Source organism: Cyprinus carpio, chromosome A10 (genome assembly GCF_018340385.1).
Source record: "Cyprinus carpio isolate SPL01 chromosome A10, ASM1834038v1, whole genome shotgun sequence".
NCBI classification, from domain to species: domain Eukaryota; kingdom Metazoa; phylum Chordata; class Actinopteri; order Cypriniformes; family Cyprinidae; genus Cyprinus; species Cyprinus carpio.
Window position 1 is genome coordinate 6,168,607 of NC_056581.1, and position 21,389 is coordinate 6,189,995.

The 21,389-nt window shown below is 34.7% G+C and overlaps 1 protein-coding gene, 1 long non-coding RNA gene and 1 pseudogene across 3 annotated transcripts; all 3 read left to right on the top strand.

Moving 5' to 3' along the window:
• Positions 1-21,389, top strand: part of LOC109097188 — a 153,735-nt pseudogene that overhangs the window by 17,094 nt on the left and 115,252 nt on the right.
• LOC122146412 (transmembrane protein 230-like) lies at positions 3,516-5,859 on the top strand. Of its 2 annotated transcripts, none has more exons than XM_042764868.1 (4): positions 3,516-3,676; positions 4,019-4,189; positions 4,269-4,391; positions 4,462-5,859. In XM_042764868.1, the coding sequence occupies exons 2-4, from the start codon at positions 4,091-4,093 to the stop codon at positions 4,600-4,602; spliced, it is 363 nt and encodes a 120-aa protein (XP_042620802.1). In that variant the 5' UTR covers positions 3,516-3,676; positions 4,019-4,090; the 3' UTR covers positions 4,603-5,859. The 2 variants fall into 2 exon arrangements, with proteins under 2 accessions (XP_042620802.1, XP_042620803.1); XM_042764869.1 differs by having other exon boundaries at positions 3,522-3,676; positions 4,068-4,189.
• LOC122146413 lies at positions 7,390-13,793 on the top strand. Its single transcript, XR_006160969.1, has 3 exons — positions 7,390-7,655; positions 13,518-13,604; positions 13,752-13,793. It is a non-coding gene; the product is annotated as an uncharacterized LOC122146413 (long non-coding RNA).

Here is a 21,389-nt window from a genome sequence, read left to right on the forward strand (position 1 = left end):
AGTGTTTGTGCAAATGTATCAGGCTACTCTCTCTCTCTCTCTCTCTCTCTCTCTCTCTCTCTCTCTCTCTCTCTCTCTCTCATGGTAAAGAAGTACATTTTTAATGATAAGATTTTTTTCATACTAAGTTGTTTGCATGAAGCATTGTAAAGTCATATCATTTTAATCAGTGTTTTCCTAGCTTATAATAGGCATAGTGTGTCAAAGATATTGTGCTAAGATAGGCTACCAAATTTTATCACTGTTGTCAGTGTAGGGACGGTTGCAACACGTTGCAATGTCTTAACATGCTGTCCCTTACCACAACAGAACAGAAGTAAGCTATATTATTAAATTTCAGTGTCTTAATTTAGATTAAATTTATATTTTGTAGTTCAAATGTATTGTAATAATAAACCAAAACATGGTTGTCGTGACTTGAAAATGTTTTTTTTTTAATCCATTTACTATTCTGTTTTTATACAGCCAATTTAACTTACTGAAGACTCTATCTGTCTACACATAAAATAAAGAAATTTCAAAATTATATTAAAGAATGAGTTTAAATGATGAATAGAATGATGTTTAATTACATTTTAATGAATGTTGCAACTGCCTCTGTGGACTATTGCAACTGTCCCCTGTTGTGGGGTCAGTTGTAACATTTGACTTTGTCTATTGAAGTATAAATTGTAAGTATCATATGTACACATGTTTCAGTAATGTGGATGAGTAGCTGACAGATGTGGCTTTGTTGTATTAAAATGTTGGCTTTCTAATACAAACAGTCTCTGAGAAACTAAAACACTCTCCCCCTATTATATACTTCAATTTCATGTTTAAAAGATGAGTATATACAATGTAATCATTTAACAAAAAAAAAAAAAAAAAAGTTTTCAAACATGTGTTCGGTGTCTGAAGACATTAATATATATATATATATATATATATATATATATATATATATATATATATATATATATATATATATAGTAAATATACTTAAACTAATTATGAAAGCATTTTTTTTTCAAGAATTTGAGACTACTTAAACATTTCTTCTGTTTTGCGACTTCCAAACAGTTACACAACCTAGTTTGACTGACAAAGAAGATCAAAGTGAATTTTAATTCAGAATGTTCTTAGAAGAGATTTATTCAAGTCATTGTCTGTATCAATTGCATTTTTGATGTATTTTTGAACAACAATATATCTTAACTAAAAAACAAAAATAAATAAAAAAAGCATCACGTCATTGATCCATGTGCATTTTAAAACTGAAGTGCTTTTTTGTGGGCCTTAGGTCTTCTTGTGTTGGTTTGACATGAAAGTTTCTGAGCACATTTTGTTTCTGCTTGAACAGTCGGTGGAGAATGGTATAATTCATCAGCACTGATCACTGACGTCCCTGAAGGTCAGCTTTGGTAATGAAAGTGAATGTCACAGCCAAAGAAAATAAATGATTTATGGGGCTATATGAAATGGCAGTCCCACCTGTGGCTGTGAATGTCACTTTGTATTTCTTCAACTGTCCACTACTTTCTCTCGAAGATCCATCATCCTGATTTGTTTCATAATTGTATCAAGTCCTCAATCTATGACCAGAACAAGAAAAGTCCTCCGGTTCTTCAAAGGTTGCGTGCCTCTGTTGTCATTGCATGAGAACATAAATTCGATGTCATGTCATTTCAGACTTCTTTATAGGTTATATGTTTGACTGCTTCTTGTTCCCATCCATTTTCATTGTATGGAAAAGAGCAGCAGTAACATTCTTCAAAACATCTACTTTTGTATTCAACAGAAGACCGTGGGTTTTGAATGACAAGAGAGTGTAAATAATTCATTTTCATTTAATATTTTTCTCCAAAAACAAATAAATGAAGAACACATGCACCCTCTTTCTTCTTTTTGTTTATTTTTCATTTTTGGCTTCATGCACCATGTCCATCATAGAGTGCTTATTCATGTAAGATCTTATGTCCATGAACTTTTGTGTCCTTAAATCAAAACCGTGAACACTTCTGTCTTGTGTTTTTCATATTCCTCCTTGCCGTGCCTGATGCAGAACTTTAATGCAAGCATGACTGATTGCTTGCACTGACATTGAATGCCTTGGCTTCCATCTCCTCCCTTGTTGTCACTTTAAATATTTAAGCTATTGAAGCACTTGCCTAAAAGCTGCAGTCTCAAGACGTGCTGCGAATGTTAATGGTCCTTCATTGTTTAGTTGTAGGGTTACTTTGGAAGCCAGCCAACGTCAGCAGTTGCACAAACCATAAAGAATATAGAGGAAGGAATGAATCCTCCACATAGACGCTGACAAACAACGGAGCAGATGGATGGGGTTTAGCACCTAAAAAGTCTTGGCCTGTAGAAAATGCATCCAATCCAATGGATCCATTACAGAATATTAGAATAAACAAAAAATACCACTGTCAAAGTGCTTATATTCTCAATGTATTAAAATCATAAAATATGAGTTTACCGCATCATCTACACTTTATTTTATTTTATTTTATTTTATTTTATTTATTTTTCCAGGCTTTCTTACTTGAACCTATATACCGAAAAAGCAAATTCCTCCCCTGTGAAGATGAATTGTCACTCAATTTAGTTACAAAAGCACTGTCATTTAACAAACAAAGTCAGTTAAGAGGCTGTTTATAACGTTTAAAATAATCAAAAGTCACCAAACACCATATTTTACGTTTATCAAAAAATTCTTGTAAGAGCTATTCTTTAATCAGAGCACTGAGAATCATGCTGAACTCATTCCTCTCAGCAATATCTAAAGTGATATTTAAGTGATATTTAAACTAGAAATTTAGTGTAAGAGCTGGTGTTTGTGGAGAACTGCACTAATTCTCAAAAGCAAATTCCAAATTAGGAGGTCTGTAAGGTCACAGCACACACGCACACGGAAATTCAATTATAATGTATTTATAATAATAATTACATTTAATTTGTTTAATTTATTAATTATTATAATGGTATTTATCACTATCATTTATTTGTATATTATTTATTTATTAAAGATATTTTTGAATTTATTATTATTATTATTATTATTATTATTCAGTTTAATGTAGTATTGAGATACACGAAAAATCAGGTTGACTCGGAGTCATTTAAAGTTTGTTTGTTTATTCTGTTTTTCTTCTTACATTTATCTCTAAAGTATTTTTAACCGTCAAAAACTACATATAGATTATTTATTTTTATTAATCGGTTTTTGTTAATTTGTAGATATTTTGCTGATGCACTGTATATTTACTTTAAATTATATTAATTTAAGCTAATTAAAAAAATTATGTCGTCATTTGACTTTTTGCATGTTTTTTTTTCTGACATTTGACTATATGCATTTATTAATTGTAATCATTTATTTTACTAATGTGCAGTTTAAAATCGATTTAATATTTAATATTATTTTACATTTAATATTCTTTAATGTATAGAGCAAAAACTGTATTTTGTTTATTAATTTTTCCTCTTTAAAATGATATCCCGTCATCTGCGTAACTAAGACGAATTGCTATTGGCTGCCGCGGTTCTTCTTTCCTGCGCGCGCAGGTTGGAATGGGAATAAGGAAGTAAACAATGTCCGCAGAAGGTTGAGCAGTGTGTTCATGGAGAAGCGAGCAAAGTTTTCGTAGTGCTGTGGAAGTAGCCGTTACAAATCAACCCTGTCGATCTGGTGAGTATATGAACGCTGCTATAAACTGACAAGCAAATAACGTTACAGACGAAAACAGCAGTACGACATTTATGACTCATGTCTTTATAAATAACCTCTTGGGTGTGTTATCTAATTATGTAATAGCAGCTATTAAATAATTACCTAGCTTGAGACAGTAGACCACACCACCAGAATGTATCAAATTACTGTAAATGAGCTTAAATGTGGACTGTTATTTAGACAGTAAACATGACAGTCTGAAAATGATCTAACATGAGTTTTCTACTGCACTATTGTGATGCATGTACTGTATTATAAGTTAAAACTTTCTTTCTGCTCTCCCGCAATAAACCACAACAGGAGCGGATGCTCTCTCAGATAATCACGGTATAGTTTGCTACTCTTCCAGTGCCAATAAGCCTAAACATCATAATGATGGCAACTCGGAACAACACAGCCAGTGCTGCTCCAAACAATAAGGTCAAATACTCCAGGCTGGCAGATAGCGATGAAGGATACATTGATCTACAGGTGAGAAAAACTGCTTATTATATAGTATTATATATGTGTTGTTTGTAGCATGAATAAATAAACAAACACTGTTTTATAGTTCAAGAAAACACCACCTAAAGTACCCTACAAGGCTATTGCCCTGGCAACGTTCCTGTTTCTGGTTGGCTCTATATTGATTGTTGTTGGATCCCTTCTTTTGGCTGGATACATTAATGTCGTGGTGAGTAAACATAACTGCAGTATTATAAATATCTGTCGGTATGTTAGACTAATGTATGGTCTTGTTGTAGTACCCAGATCGCACGATTCCAGTTCTCATCATCGGCATCCTGATCTTTCTTCCCGGATTCTATCATCTGCGGATTGCTTATTATGCTTCCAAGGGTTACCGTGGTTATTCTTACGATGACATCCCAGACTTTGATGACTGAACGGATGTAGTCATACCGAATGCTGTTACTTTCATGTGTTTTCTGCAGATGTTGCATGATTTGCCATTAGACTTTCATTCTCTGTTTTCTCTAGGAGAGAAACTGAGGCACACTGTGCTTTATTGAGCTGAATATCTTTATTTTACCAAACGAAAAAAGAAGTGCAATATTAAGCAAAATAGAGTATTTATTTAGCTAAATACGTAAAAGGCCAACAAGAAATATGCTGATATTTTCGTAGCTTTTATAAAACTTGAAAAAGTATTGTTTTAAAAGCTAGAAATTGTATGTGTTTGTAATGGAGCATGTTATTTACTGTATATACACTATATCAGCCAAATGTTTGGGCACAAATTAGATATGTATGCCAAAGATAACAATAATAAAGATTTTCTTTCTTTCTTTCATATATTTTTTTTTTTAACTGGATAAGTTAGTCTGGAAAGTGAAGAAAAGTAGCCAAAAAGTAATGCATTTATTTAGTAAAACATTTATTTCATGTTAAGTATAGTTCAATTCTATTAACGTATTTACTGGCATAACGCTTGGGCTTTACTGATATACAAATTATAAGTTGGAGTACTACTTTTCTTAATATTAAGCCTAAAATGTGGCTTAATATTAAGAAAATCTGCACATTTCTTAATATTAAGCCGAAAATGTGTTTTAATGTCACTGTTGACAAGGATTGTATGGTCTTTGAATAATATCGATCTTTGAATGCAAGATATTTAAAGTGTACCTAAAGTATAATTGCAATAGTTCCCCTTTAGCACAATCTGTACCTAAAATATACTTACAGTAGTTCCACTTTAGTACAATCAAATATACTTCAGGATCTTTAATTGGACTTCAGCACTACTTCCGCACAATTAAAGTGCATGAAGTACAAAATTTGTTGTTCCTGTTTAGCAGACAAAAGTACAATTGCAGTTTATTTTTATTCAGCACATAATTATGTAAATATATTTGTAGTATACTTAGCATTAAATAAATGTATTTCAAATATATTTTAGTATATTTATTTTTCACTAGGGTGGGAACTTCTGTATTGTTTAAAAAGTAGGTAAGATATTTTTGTTGCTTCCCTGTTTTGCTTACTACATTGTCCCGTGCTTGCATATTTGTTATTTTGTCGTTTTATTAACCTATCCATTATTTTAAAGTGTGGAAAATGGTAAGATTGAGCAGATGTGTCCAAACATTTGAATGGTAGTTGCAGTATTGTTTTTGTGGAATAAACCATTTTATTCAGTCTTCGCTTTGGTCTGAAAATGTTTGAAGGAAGTATTGATTCACCTTCTTGTGCTTCAGATTTCTGAGGGAACAAAAATGTGTATTTTGAGATACACTAAAGGTTATGAGAAGTGTACATTTTAATATTAAATATTTGTGTTGTTATGCTTTATTTTTAAGTGAAGCAAAACAGAAGTGTTAATTTAAGAACTATGATTTTGTTTTCAAAATTATTTATAAAATATGTTTTAGAAATGACTGATTAGTCACTTAGAATAACATGATAAACTTTAGACTGATGGTATGATTATAATGGTATACAATACAACCATACTTTTCTTGCTGATTTATGGTAAGATAAATATTGTTTTCTGTGCATAGAATGCAAACTTTAATAGAATATTAAACTCTAAATGATTAACATTAATGAAAATATGAAGTATGCAACAGGAGGAACAAAACTCAGCACTCAAAATAATTAAACAGGTGCACCTTCAGCTTTCAGGGTTATTGAACCGGAGGTAATATCAGCCTTAATATCTTTCTTTATGTATCCTTTTTGACTCAAGACAGTTTTTATTTCCAACGTTAAAAGTAGATATTGTTTGCATTTTAATCATACAACATAGCATATTGTTGTTTGAAACATTTATTGTTTTATAATGCATACTGTTTCACATAGAATTAAAAAGTATATACTGTGAAATAAGCATCAAGGTAGTGTTGCTTTCAAAGACGCCTCCTGTCCTGAAGAGAAAACGCAATAACGCACTGCTGTCTAGTGGTCAGTAGTTGAAAGTGTTGGACCTAGGATATAGCAAGTGACCTTTCACCGCTAGGGGGCCCACAAACTACAGTTTGAGCCCATAAATAAGCACAGCACTATGAAAGCCAAGCCGACATTTGAAGACTCTTGCAGTGTAGTACTAATATATATTAGGCCTATAATAATTATGATTACTATTATTATTAGCCGTGATAATAAATAATAATAGTAATAAGCATTATTGTTCAGAAGAAGACAAAGTTTGTCTTGGATTATGTTCTTATGAATTTTATTGCATGTGTAGCATAGTAGAGTATAAACTGTGGTGTGTGTTTGTGTTTAACATTACAACACTTAATGGTTTAGTTGCACTGAAATTCATAACAAATTTTCACTTAAGCTACCATTTTATCAAACCCACATTCTAAGCCAGATCTTGTAATGAGTCGTCATAGTTTACTGGAGTTTTGCAGACTCTGGAGTGATTTCCTTGTGCCCAGATGACAAACTGACCAAAGTACAACATCAGACACACCTCTATATTATGAGGTCAGACTGAGTTAAATACCCTATGCCTGAAAAAAAAAATATATATAGGGCTGATGAATAAAACATTTTTCTGTATTATATGCCAGCTGCCTTTCAATCGGTAAAACATTTAACCTTTTAAATGTTCCTTTGATATTAAAACACATTCTTTCTTTAGATGTGACAGCTGATTATGTGTAAATGTGTGTGCTGGTCCGTGTACTCTGCGCATGCGCGCATGTGTTTGCATGAGTTTGGTGAAGCAGCAGTGGTGCGCTGATGCGCGAGCGCAACCCTCCCATAGAAACAAACTTCATGCGCTTGGTTTTCTTCACTACATTCATAGACACGAGAGGAAAGTGAAATATTATTGGCCAGTGTTGTGAAGTTGTCCTTGAGAATTTGATTGAGATATGGAATTAACGCTGAGAGAGTATTAGTTCTTACTTCTGGGATAATTTTTTTTTTCGTCATCAACGCAAAACAGCGCTGCTTACCACAGCTGATAGATGAAGTGATACAGGTGAGTATAAACAACAGCTCACTCTGACTGACAAGTTCCGTTCTTTAAGATAGACTAGGTTGAAAACAAGAAACATTTCTAGATTAGAAACTAAATGTAATAAAATAAAAAATAATAATTGTGCATTTTGTGTAATGCTAAAACCGAATAAACGGTAGCACTATTTAATTAAGAGTAGGCTAAGTTTACGTAGCCTATTTAAGAGCTTGGTATCTTTAATAAGTTACGTTCACTAGTCATTATACACTTCATCTGTGGTTTACATTTACATTTACATTTATCTATCTATCTATCTATCTATCTATCTATCTATCTATCTATCTATCTATCTATCTATCTATCTATCTATCTATCTGTCTGTCTGTCTGTCTGTCTGTCTGTCTGTCTGTCTGTCTGTCTATCTATCTATCTATCTATCTATCTATCTATCTGTCTATCTATCTGTCTGTCTGTCTGTCTGTCTGTCTGTCTATCTATCTATTCGTTTTTATAATACACAGAATAATTTTTATTTGCCAAACTTAAGTTATATGTTGCCAGCAACATTTATATGCTGATTTGGGTCTATTGTCTCTTTATTTATTTATTTATTGCTGTTGTTTGTTGTTGTTAGTGTGTTTGTTTGAGAAGTGGGGGATTTATTTAACATTTCACTGTTAGCAAGGACGAATTAAAGGGTTCTGTTGCCTCTGCAAGGGGTCAGAGTGGATTTGTGGGGGCAGATCAAGCAGAATTGCCAACATCTACCCAGCATAGTGTTTTATAATATACCAAAAGAGGCTTGTAGGTTGTTGTAGATCAATTTCTAACCTGTTCATCTTAAGTGTAACATAGGGTGAATTCAGGGTTGATTGGGACATTTTTTTCCTAGTCATTTCATTGACAAAAAGTATCATTCAACCTGAATTCATTCCTATATTTGGACAATTAATCTTTTTTTTTTTTTCTTTCGGGTTAGGTAACTCTTATTGTATTGCTGTTATTGAAGTTCATTAAGCATTCATTCATCAAACTTCCCTAATTGAGTGTAAACAATACTTATTGAGTGTAAACAATGGCTGTGACAATTGATTTTCCTTTTCATCGAATGTTAGCCCAGTGTGACTCACGTGTAGATCCAGAGTCAGTCGCATGCGTAATGTAGTCAAATTCACAGTATGCCACAGTGCATTCGCCGGCCAGAGACATCGCTCTTATTTACAGTGATATTAATCTGTCACTTTTTCCAGGCTCACTGCAGCCAGATTATTCTGGATTACACTGAGTCTCTGTGTCTGATCCCTGCTGTCATGAATCAGTGAGCATTCATGCACAGCACCATGCAATGTATGGATTATGATGCTTGCATATGCAATAGTGTTATATCATTATCATTACGGAAAATCTGTAATCAGCACTGTCAAGGATATATTGCACTTTCTCTCATCATCAGATGGCTTATGACATTTTTTGAGGGTTTGACACTTTTGAATTTGTACGTGCTTATTCCTGTCACTGTAAGTTTTGTTTGTGTTTGCACCACTGCAGGAATTTGCATGTTGGTGAGGACTGACAAATTCATGATCAGCTTTTGGGTTGACTAAATATTTTTAACTTATACAAACAGTGATCTCATTCCTTTCATTTTTTAGATCATTTTAACTAGTTTATAATGGACTAACGCATTATAAATATAGCAGCTTAATCTCTATTATCATTCTAAAATGTGTTTGGATGTTTTTTTTTAAGTGCACATCTGGCTGCATCATCTGTTGAGTTCATAAAAGGCTATTCTTAAAGCTTTGTAAAATAAGGAAAGTGGGTTAACATTTCTGACCTCTACAAATCAATGGTTTGTCCATTTGGCTGATTAAATCTGTGAGCTCCGGTGTAGCCGCGATCACGTCAGCAGGGAATCTGCTCTGAGCCTCAGAGTTTCAGGTCCAGCTGCTACAAATGATCTGTTTATTTGCTCCAGTGAACAAATGCGTTTGTAATGTAGGACTCACTTTCACAGGATGACGTGACTACTGTTTTAAAGGCTTTCAAAGAGTAAATAGTTCTTTCGCAGGTTGCTAGTGTGGAGGTTTCTTGTTTGTTTCGTTCTTTACAATGTTTTTTGTGCTTCTTTGAATAAAGTTGGTTTATTGCTTTGCCACATCTCAGAGGACACATTCGTGTGAGGTTTTGTTACATCTTTGGCCTCATTTAAAGTCAACATGAAGCCCCCTTAGAATCTCATTTTACTTCCATGAAATGAAATAGGATATTCAGTGACACAATATTACAAATTAGCAATTTAAACATCAAAAGTGGGTGTTATGAGGAGTTCTGGAGTGATGATGTATTTTTGTAGGACAACTCAGAAATTAGCATCATTCTGGTTCCCTGGACAAAAACCCAATAGGATTTTTCCATTGGCTTTCTTTTATGAATTTTAAATGTTCATCATGATAATCTTCACAAATGAACACTACTTTTATGAATTTTGAAATACAATCACCAGATATTGGCTATATACAAACTACACCACGTTCTCTTGACTTTAAGATCACCATCACTAAGCTTCCCACTTCTCTTTTAGTCTTTATTAAAAAAAAAAAAAAAAAAAAAGTAAAAAAGTTTCAGTTCAAATAGTTTGCAAGAGCATGATTATAAACACATTGAAGCTGTAAAAGCAACTAATGAGTAGATGATTTTTCCTGTTAGGTGTGATGATGTTTAATTTTCCTGAAAACCTCTGTAATCTCATTTAGCCACTTGTTAGCAACCATCTTTTTCAAAACAAATAAAAGCTATAAAAAAATCACAAGGGAGTATTACTCATGTATTTTATGTTACTGAATAAAACATGAAAATATCTTGAGCTTTTGTAAACCACAGACCTTATTTTAGTCACTTTCAGTCACTTAAGTTCAGGACGCTGGACCAGAAGTGCTAAAATGCTAATTTGTTTTTGGGTTTTAGCCTACCAAAATATGTCATCCCCTCAGTCTGTAGCAGATATTGCTTAAACAGTCACTAAATGTGTGGCATAAGTCATGTCAGCAGAAAAAGAAAGTTGGAATTACACATTTTTAAAGTCACAATTAGACTGGCCAACACAAGTTAAAAAAGTTAATATTGTACTTGGAATTTTTTTTTTTTTTAAATGGTTTGATTTCTTGTTTACTTTAAGAACAAATTTACTCCATTAATGCTTTAAAAATTGGCCTAACACTCATTTATATGTTGTTGTTTTTTTACAGCCCAGCTTGATTAAGCAACATTTCAGAATTGTATTGTCATCCTTTTCTACTTGAATTCAGTATAGGACAGATATGAATAATTGAATGACTGGTGATCCTTTTGCGTTAAGCTTAAGCTTGTAATGAATGGGCTATATTTAGCTTTCATGCTCGATTTGGCCCAGTTTCTTCTCATCACAAACAGATTTATAGACTGAGAGAAATTTGTGACACGAGTTCAGCCTGTCCTTTGTAAACCCCAAGAAAGAATGGATGACTGAGCTGAATCCTTTCAGTGCCTTAAATTAGCATATCCTACAATATGGTCCCCCAGTTTTAGTGTCATTAGAAATGATAGAAAATTGTATAATGTCAACATTTGCTCACTGGTTAGGCAAAATTTATAATAGTAAAGTACTGTAACCCTTGCAACCCAAAGGTTAATAAATTGGATTTTACTGCCGCTTATTGAAACTACAACAGTAAATCAAAAAGACAGCCTTTGTGTGCTTGGTAATTTATGTAGGACTTTGGTCTAGCTGGGATGTTGCTAAGATGTTGCTAATGTTTCCACTAAGATTGAAAACATTATTTCTCAGTGTTTTGTGAATGTTTAAAATGATCAGATTTTAAATGTGTTAAAATGTTTTCTTAGTTATTCGAACCTTAGAGAAAGCATTAAGGGAATGTTCCATTTTTATCATTTTGCAAACATTATAGGAAGTTTACTTTTGAGTGTTTTCTAAATGTTTTGAAACCAGTAGTAAATAGCAACATTTAAAGAAAAAAAAAAAAATCCATGAATGATGTATGAATAATGTGTTGAGAAAGTCTGGATAACTTTGAACAAATGTTCTATTAACATTACTGAAAGAATGTTTGTTCGTAACCTTGCTAGAACATTAGCCAAAGGTCTGGGAACGGGCAGAAAACAGTACCAGAGTGCTTACCTACCAGCTTTTGTCAGAGAAAACAAGTTTATCAGCATCCCATAGAGCTGATGCATTGCATTTTACAACATACAAGGAAGAACTATTTAATTACTAAAGTTCTCATGAACAAACTGTTGAATAGACACTAACAAAGTAAACAGACTGGTAGCCGAGTGTGTGGTGAGAAACGTGTGACCTGTGGCATTGTCTTGGGACCCTTTTCAGGAGTCTTTAAGAATGGTTCTCTCCCTCATTGCATGAGTATAATTGAGCAGGCGTAGGCATTGTGCGCTGGTGCGTAGCGCACAGGCTCACAGTGAGCTAAGCGGAACACTAGCTTTAAACTTTGCATGAGTCACACGCTTTAGTATCTCCAGCAGAACCCAACAGACTTAATTGCTTCTTGATGTGTTAATGATTTACAAAAAACGTGCAGCGTTATACTGATGACTCAGTGACATTCGGCTGCAGTCGTGTATGTTCATTGAGGGCATATTAGCAATGGTCTCACAACTTCCTGTCTCGTCTCCTGACTTGTAAAGTCATCTTTACACAGGTTAAGTAGAGCTGTATCTATATGAGTAGTTAACGTGACATGTTAAGCAGTGACACCAGTGTGTTGAACCAGTGTTGGGGAAAGTTTGGGGAAATTTTTAAAAGTAGGATGCATGACAATACTGTGTTACTCCATAAAAAAATAAACTAATTGCATTAGACTGGCAGTTCACGTGAGTCAAGCTTGCATCGGCTGACTCTCAGCTGATCCACATCTACTTATAGGAATACGACGCCCATCACGGCATTCCTATTTAAGGTCTATTCAGAATTATTCAGCAGCTTTATCGCTTGCTCAGGAGCAAATCACCCTCCTCCATCCCCAACTCCTCCTTTCGCCACAGTCAGGACTTGGCCTTCTGATATTTCTTGTTGAATCAGAATTGCTTTATCCTGAATAATGTGTTACACGTAAAATATCATTAAGAACATTAATGATATCTGCTTTGTTCTGTTCTGTTTTACCCTGGGGGGGTACTACTGCTCTCCCTGCTCATTCATGTCAAGCTGTAGGATGGGGCAGGGAGTTTTTTGCCAGCAGAACAGAACTATACCACCAAATCCAAACTGTACTGTATGTAAGTAACTCAGATATTTTCTTGTCAATTTAAATGTAATGCATTACCTTTACGTAGTTACTTGAAAAAAGTAATCTGTAATACAAAAATTAAACTTGCGTCGCAATGTAATGTTGTTAACCTCTAAACACTGGTACTGAAGTGTGGGATACTTTTTTATGTAGTAAAATGTGTTTTCTTTGTCTCCTACTCGTACAATTTTGGTCAACATCATCAAATTAAAAAAAAAAATAATAATAATGTCTTTGCTCACTTGCTGGGACTGGAGTCTGACTCATAGCTTATGAGTCAAACTCATTGTACAACCTTCCTTTCAATTTTTGTTTAGGTTTATAGATGAATTAGGTAGATCAGTTCAGAGATGTTTGTTGAGCTTACTGTGTACATATACACAGTGGCATACATAAGGTCCCATAATCCTCCTGTGTGCTACTGAGATTACAGGAACAGGCAAAGCTGGGGAGGTGGGACGTGTTTGTGACATACCTCAATGGTTTAGCTCATATCTATAGTCAGGTTGCATTAATGCTTTTTTCTGTGGTTGAGCTTTGTTTGCCTGTCGTTTGATCTTGTGTGTTTGATGTTCTTCAGGTATTTGAATCTGTATGAAAACCCATCATGCTACTGAAGATTCTTCCTCTGTTGGAAGTCATTGTTTTGCAGTACTGTCCCTATTCAGTGAGTATTATACAGTAACTACTTTACCAACTGATATACACACGTAACCTTCTTCTCTTTATAAGTTACTAGTTTAAAATATATTTTTGTATAGTTTTTTGTTGTTCGTTGTATTTACAAGGATTTCCTTTGTATTACTTATTATAGATCACACTAGTGCAGCAGAAATCCACGTCCGTGCAAAGAAAGCAAGGAGGACACTGCTGTGTTGGACATGCAGTCTTCCAGCCCTGTATGAGGGCTAGCTCTGCCTCCTCAGCACGTCATCGAGTGGGTTACGTCAGGACTATGATATATCCCCTTCCTCATATCCAGTTTGGGAGTGCACAAATCCCAGGGTGGCAGTCCCAACTACGCTGGTGAGTGCCTCAACGCTGACAGCTTTTTTAGGGGTAATGCATCAAAAAAATTAAAATGTATCAAATTAAAATACAATTGGAATAAAAACTCAAAAATGAATAATAAATAAACAGTTAGCAATTTTAAAATAATCAATAAATTAATAATAATAATACTATATAATAATAAAACCGAATTAAAAAATATGCAGGATAGATAAATAGCAGGTTGCAAATTTAGCCTTAAATTTTAAGTGATTGCTCATCAAAGTCATCTAGTTTGGGACGCGAGATTGTTGATTTGGTTGTTTAATTGCTGAACTTATTTTTGCCATAAAGTAAAGAAAAATAAAATGATTATTAATTTTTCTGTAATTATTTTTATTCCTAATATGCTTTTTTTATTCTTTTTTTTTTTGTTTCAAATTGAGCTTGACGAATGTGGAGACATATTGAGGATATTGAATGAGATCATGTTTGTTTGTTTTTGGTGAAATGGTCCAAAAAAAAAAAAATGTTTTCTTGGGTTGTCCTCACAGTTTGCATTTTTAAATGTTTTGGAAAATATTGGAAAATTATGCAAGGAAACATGCAAAAATGTGGACACACGCTTTTTGTTTAATTAAAATGGGTCCGTAATTGCAAATCTTTTTTTTATTCCAATGAACCTAAAAACCCTTTCCACAAGATTTTATAATTGAACATTTTGCCATGAGATTTAGGTGTTCTATAGTGTTACCCTCTGAGTTGGGTAATGCAATGCGGCGCTTTATTGAAAAAGCTTGCCAACCATGGACTGCCACATTGTCACCCACATCCTACTAGGAGGACAAAAGCAGTGATCTCTCACCAATCTTTCATAATTCAGTTTCTCCTGAGTGCAACTTTGGTCCCATAAGTGTGTCCTCAGCTTACAGTAACTCCTTCTCCCCCCATTTTTGTGCTGTTGCGGACCCTGCTAGTTTCTCCCCTCTGCATTGCTGCAATCCCTATTGTGTTTTGGGAGCTGGAATACAACGGGTGTCTAAGGGGAAACGTGGTCTTCAAATAGGTTGAAAAATACTTTTCCCTCCCGTTGTTTTTAAAATGGACAGTGGATCTAATGTGTAAAAAAAACAGGCAAGCACTGCAAGTTTTTCTGTGCGATGGATGAGGATCACCTTCCAGGCAGTGAGCGGAGCCTCAGGTTCAGTTTCCTGCAGTGAGCCGCAGCGCATCCCCTTTGCAATTAAACACAAATTCTTCGCAGACAGCAACTGCACCTGTTCATTGCGATGTTGCCCGGGGTGATTTGGAATGCAAACCTACTGATCATCAGCAATACCTGATTAAGATTAACTTATAACATGGTTTATAGCCGAATTAATTTTCCTCATGCACACGCAATTGTCTATGTTGTAATGTGTAAAGAATTAGAATTTGTTTAACAAGCGACACAGTTTTTTTTATAACACTAATTAGTTTACTTGTGCAACAAGTAAGCAACATGCAGCAGTTCCTACACAAAATTACACAAATTGTTTAAAAATTGCAACAGTTTTATAGGTGAATGTGTTTTACTTTTTGCAACCTGCAATAATTCATACACACATAGTTAGTTTATAGGTGCAACAAGCAAAATTTTTAAGTGAATTTAAAGTATCGCTTTTTTAAGCTAATTTATTTACTTGTGCAAGAAGGACACAGTTCATAATTGATCAGTTTATTTGTGCAACATAACACTTCATGCGTGCAAACGTGTTTACATCTGCATTAAGCAACGTTTTTAAAAGTGATTTTGTGCAGGCGCTTTGTAAGGGGGGTAGTTTTGTTTTACTTGTACACATGTAACCAGTTTTCATACACAAATTTGTTTATATGTGCAACACAAGCACATCTTTTAAGCGAACTTAGAATGCTTTATAAAGTGAATTTCTTGTGTGAAAAGCGACAGTTTATAAATTTTGTTTACTTGGGCAACATGCAACAGTTCATTCACAATTTCGTTTACATGTGCAAGCAAGCAAAACGTTTTTAGATGAATTTGCAACAATTTTAAGCACATTTTTGTACTTTCAAATGTTCTTGGACAAAAATAATAATTGCACAAACAAATGATAATGTAAGCAATTTTTTTTTAACAAGCAATGTAACACATTCATTTCTTTACCTCTTGCCCTGCACAATTTATTGGGAATTTGTTATGTGGCAAGCAAAAAAAAAATTTTTTTTTACAGGTATACCATTTTCGTAGACCGTGAACAACCACTGAATATTGATTTTATTCACGATTCCTTCACTTGTGAAACTAAAGAACGGAGTGAATGGCCTCATGTACACCAACAGCCCCAAATAAACTTTAGGAGGGCGTCACAACTGTCATTTTTATATTAAGATGCAGTGAGAGAAACAAAGAAAGAAACCAAAGTGGGGGGGGGGTAAGACGGGATTTTTTGCGCAGCGTGAAGGTCCGGAGGTGCATCCTGGACAGAGTTGAAGGGTGAGCTTGGTGGGAATTTCATTGACTTTTGGCCATATAATGTCTCATGGGTCCACTCTGTAACCAATATTGATTATTATTTCAAGATGTCATAACTGTTTACACTCCACGAAATCAAAAATGTTTAGGTTTTGTGGTGGTCAATTTTTTATACCTTAACTATAGATAAACCTAGCTTTCTACATTGTCAGTAAAGTAAGAAAACGAACTCTAAGATTGCGGAGAGGAGAAGCAAAAGGCGTTACCATCAGAGGTCTTTTTCAGTGACACTTCTTATTTCATAAAGGACCTCCCCAGTCCCCCTCACCTGTCACCATTCAAAAAACTCAGTGGAGGTCAAAACTCTTTCTAACTAGCAGCACGCTCTCTTGAAAGGCCCATTGGTCTGATCAAAACACCACGCAGCTTCCCAGTAGCGCATCATGTGGATGTCAAATTTCAAAATGATAACAGTTGTCCTTGAAACACAATGAAAAGAATACAGATGACCGAATATGGTGTGAAAACCCGACCCTCGCTTCCTGAGCTGAACCGTGAGACGTCCGCTACCTTGGAAATGTTGCCAAGGTGACACAATGTCCTCTGGATACAAGGCACAGCATAGTATTTAGACTCCAGGTTCATAGCCTTCAAGTCACAGACTCTTGAATTACAACCTCCAACTAGGAAAATAGTGTTGTAGTAACTTTAGTGTTTCTTAATGACTTAATACAGTTCGTTTCGCTCTAAAAACATTTTTTTTGTTTTTAAAACTTGATTTAACAGATGTAAAACACTTAGAATAACTGTAATTGTATTCCTTCCACTTCAAGCAAAAATCTGATCTTACATTGCCTTCAAATGATGAAGTAAGTGGATACAAACGACAGCATAGGTTACTTCATACTTAAGGAGTCTAATATTAGTTTCTTCCTGAGATTGGAACTGCATCTGCGACCAAGCAACAGAGTGAGCGTTTTGTTTGTGCCGACTGTGATCTGCTGTGGGAAATGGTTTAGTCAGAAGTAACCAAGTGAGTTTGTACTTGCGTGTGAAGACTTCAGATAAATCATTACGGCACCAGGAAACAGGTGAACACTCCATAGATAATGTTTTTTTTTAATGCTTGAATATATTAATAATAACTATAGATTGTTGTTAAGAGATACTTCTCATCCTGTTTTTAGTAATCCATAAAATAGGAATAAACTCTCATAAGGTTCGTTTGCTCATTTTTTTCTCTTTAGATTTACACAAAGGGCGGTTTTATCACTCAGATTTTTCTTTCAACACCTCTGGAATTAAATTCTATAATATATCCCATTTGTCTCAGATGTTTCTCCTTAAATTGTTCAGAAGAATTACAAATCTAATTTAGACCGCGTGTTGGCAAAAATAAAAATGTCGCACTAAGAGCCAACATGGAGAAGATAACATAGGAAATAATTTGAAATCTTCTGATGTGATTCAAAAATTGCTAAGGGATAATTAAATGATGCACAAAGGTTGTTTTTAAGTGTCTATTACCTAACAGAAATATTTTATTTCAACCCATGAATGCTAGTAGAATCCTGTTATAAAAATACAGTCAACTTGTTGTTCCATTATTACTCCATAAGCAGATTTTTGCTCATATCTTTGCAAATATCTGGCACAGTGGGAGACGTTGTTGAGATTCGTCTTCTACAACTCTTTCTTGTGTGGTTTAGCCAGAAGCTCATTATTGTTTTCCTTCTAGGCAAATCTGGTGAAGCAGGAGGATTCAATAGAAGTCTCAGTCGGCCCTCGCACGGTAATCTCATGGATCTTTTGGAGAAAACATAAAGGGATCTCGGTGACTTCCCTCAACTATAGCTGTCCTTCATCACACTGTGGTCTGAAATTACTAAAACAGTTATTTTCTCAGCTTTTTGCAGGAGTGCGCGTACCTTGAAGTTTAAATGGCCGTATAAGCCCGCCCCATACTGATTTTAATCCCTGGCACAAGGCAAACTAAATTCAAAATCCACAACACTGGCAGGAGGGCAACCACCATGGCAACATTTTAGTGCCGGCTGTACCCTGGGTGGTTCGGGCTGAAGGAAACACGTTGTATAGGTCCAAATCCCCAGGGACTGATGGCATCCGTGTCCCTTTTTCCGTACCTCTGGCTTCCCATGTGGGTAAAATAACAAGGGGTGGATGACACCGTTGTGCTCTCAGCTTGTATATCAGGCGAGTTATGTTTCAACAGTTCACGCCTTTGGGAGCTGGTTAATGATTGCTGTTCACCGCATTTTCATAAACACCCATCATAGTTAGTACTCCATGCAAATCGGCTGCACAACGGTGTTAGCAGATGATGTGCGTTTTTTTTCAGTTTGGAGTTCATTTTGATCTTATGATGTGAGGATGTGAGTTCCATCTCACGGCTTGATGATTTTGAACACCGCCCAGTCGGCATTTACAAATGACATTTTAGAGTATTTAGAATCAAAGACAAACAAGTCTTGGAAAAATCTCACATTTCGTAAGAAGAAATGAGAAGATAAAGAGAGGGAGAGGAGAGACGAAAGAGAAAGGACGGGAGTGAGCACTCATCAACAATACAGTCGCGACAGGGTGCAGTCACCTGAGCACACTGAAAAGATAGAGTTTGCCAGCACTAAAAAGAGCTCGACTAAACCACTCCTCTATCTGAGACCCTCTCCTCTTCAATGTAACTAAATGGTAGACTGGTCACAGTACAAATGTTAAGTTGGGCTTGTTCTCAAGAATAAGATGTTAAAAATTTAGATTTAAAATAAACAAAAAATCATTTAAACGAATAAACTTCCCCGCCCGACTTCCACATAAAATGTTTTTATTGGGAAACAATTAAAATCTACAATGTGTAATTTTTAAATAGAAAATCAATTTAATTTCATATTTAACTGGGTGACGATTTTGATTGGCATTGTTAAAATTGATACTATGAAGACGTCAAGTCTGAAACCAGATAGGACTAAGTTATTTGTAAGAATTTAATGGATTGTAAAATAAAAACAGTAAATATCAGTAGCGAAAAATATGTTGGTATATTGTACACGTTAAAAAATGGTAAAGGATATTTTATTAATAGAAAATAGTTTTCATTAATTTCAATACACATCTATTAAAAAATTTACGTTTGTGTATGAATTGAAGGAGATATACATTGATAGTAAAAATTGGTTTTTATATGTGGCACATTATATAATACTATGATACACTAATCAACGTCGTATATTAAGAGCATTTAATTCCCTTACTGAATTGCCACCAATCCCAATCGTTAAAAAACAACAATGCTAACCAACGCAGTTACAATCTATTTAAAAATGTATAAGGACTGACCTAAATAATTAAAATCATATTGTAACAAACATATTATTTAAAAAAACTAAATAAACTTAATTTGGTATTTTTATCAAATTTTGTTTTCTTTATTTTTAAAATACATCACATGTGTAACCCCTTAATATAAAGGTGACATTACCCTCGAATCACAATCATCCTTATAAAACCAATTTTTCCCAAGCATCAAAAAAGCCGTTTAAACATGTAGCTAGTACTTATCTAAATATGGTTGATAATCGGCTATGTGATACAAATTAATTAAATTATAATAAGTTTATAATGCGGCATACATGTATACACTTTGCATTTGGTTTGTGTATTGCGAAAACAAATCACCATAACCAGTTCCATGTGGACTAGTTGTATTAGCGTTATCAAATATGAGAATCTACAAAAAATTGTGAAAAAGCTTAAATTTTGAGGGCTTATAATATATATAAAAAATAGAAAATACAAATAATACTGCGCGATAGAAAAACTATAACAAAATAAGTACTCATATAAAACAAATCAAAACACATTTAGCAACTCGAAAAGGTATCACGACACATTTAATATCTACATTTTTTTATATTTAGCTTGTTTTCTTGTAGCTTGTTTGGATTCTTGTGAAATAATATATATATATTGTGATATTTGAAAAAATATAATGTAGTCTGACAAAAAAAAAATTTCCGTTAATTTGTACAAACAAAGTGCTCATATGTGGATTTTAAATCAGTGTTTAGTAAAATTAGTCTTGCAACAAATATGCACTTTCTCCTTAGAGATTTGTACAAAATGAATTATGTACAATTATTCCTGATCCTTCCCATCAATCCTGGATTAGTGTCCAGGACTCACGAGTGTCACTCAGTCAGGGGTACATCATGTGAAGGATAAAGGGGGGGCTTCTCTTGGAGGACGGAAGGCTTGGGTATGAAATGCAGGAATCCTCCCGCTAGACAAAACCACAGATAGAGGGGCTGGGCAGCAACGGAGCTGGCTGCACTCTGCTACTCCATTAGCAGTGTGAGATCACCTAAAATCCAACGACTAGTAGACCTGAATTATTAATAGTAAAGAAAAGATATGCCAATTTTACTATAGTAATGAATCCAAGAACCATTATTAAAAGGCAATTCTCTATATGTCAAGATCAGAGAAGAACAATGCCAGTATTCTCATCCCACAGTCTCCAAAAACCAAACACGACGCCATTCAAATCATGCAACACGAACCAAAATGAAAGAATACACAGGCCAGCCTATTTTTTTCAGGCCAACTGTATTACCAGGCCTGAGCTCATGCACCTGTTTTCGAGAGTTTGACCTACCGCATCTGTCTCTACTAACCACAAACCTTAAGGCCACGTTCATTCCTACAACTCAGACTGAAGTGAATTGGCCACGAGATACAGCAGAGAGCCACATGAGAGCAACTGGTGCATGGCATTAGCCCCCTCAATCGATTATTCCCAGCTCTTAGTTGCACTATTAGTCAAAAGGGCCCAGGATAGCCAAGCAGAAAGAGCAATGCTTGCCAGGACCGTGGCTGGAATCTAGTGTAAGCTTTCCATTAAAGTATAACAAAAAAAAAAAAATAGCCGGTAAAGCGGAAGGTGTGCTACCTTATAAAATTTAGTGCTTGTCG

Bases quoted from the DNA above. Each gene is read 5' to 3' on its own strand.
- LOC122146412 (XM_042764868.1), top strand. From the start codon at position 4,091: ATGATGGCAACTCGGAACAACACAGCCAGTGCTGCTCCAAACAATAAG. The intron at 4,190-4,268 runs GTGAGAAAAACT...ACTGTTTTATAG, and splicing joins AAGGATACATTGATCTACAG to TTCAAGAAAACACCACCTAA. The intron at 4,392-4,461 runs GTGAGTAAACAT...GTCTTGTTGTAG, and splicing joins CTGGATACATTAATGTCGTG to TACCCAGATCGCACGATTCC.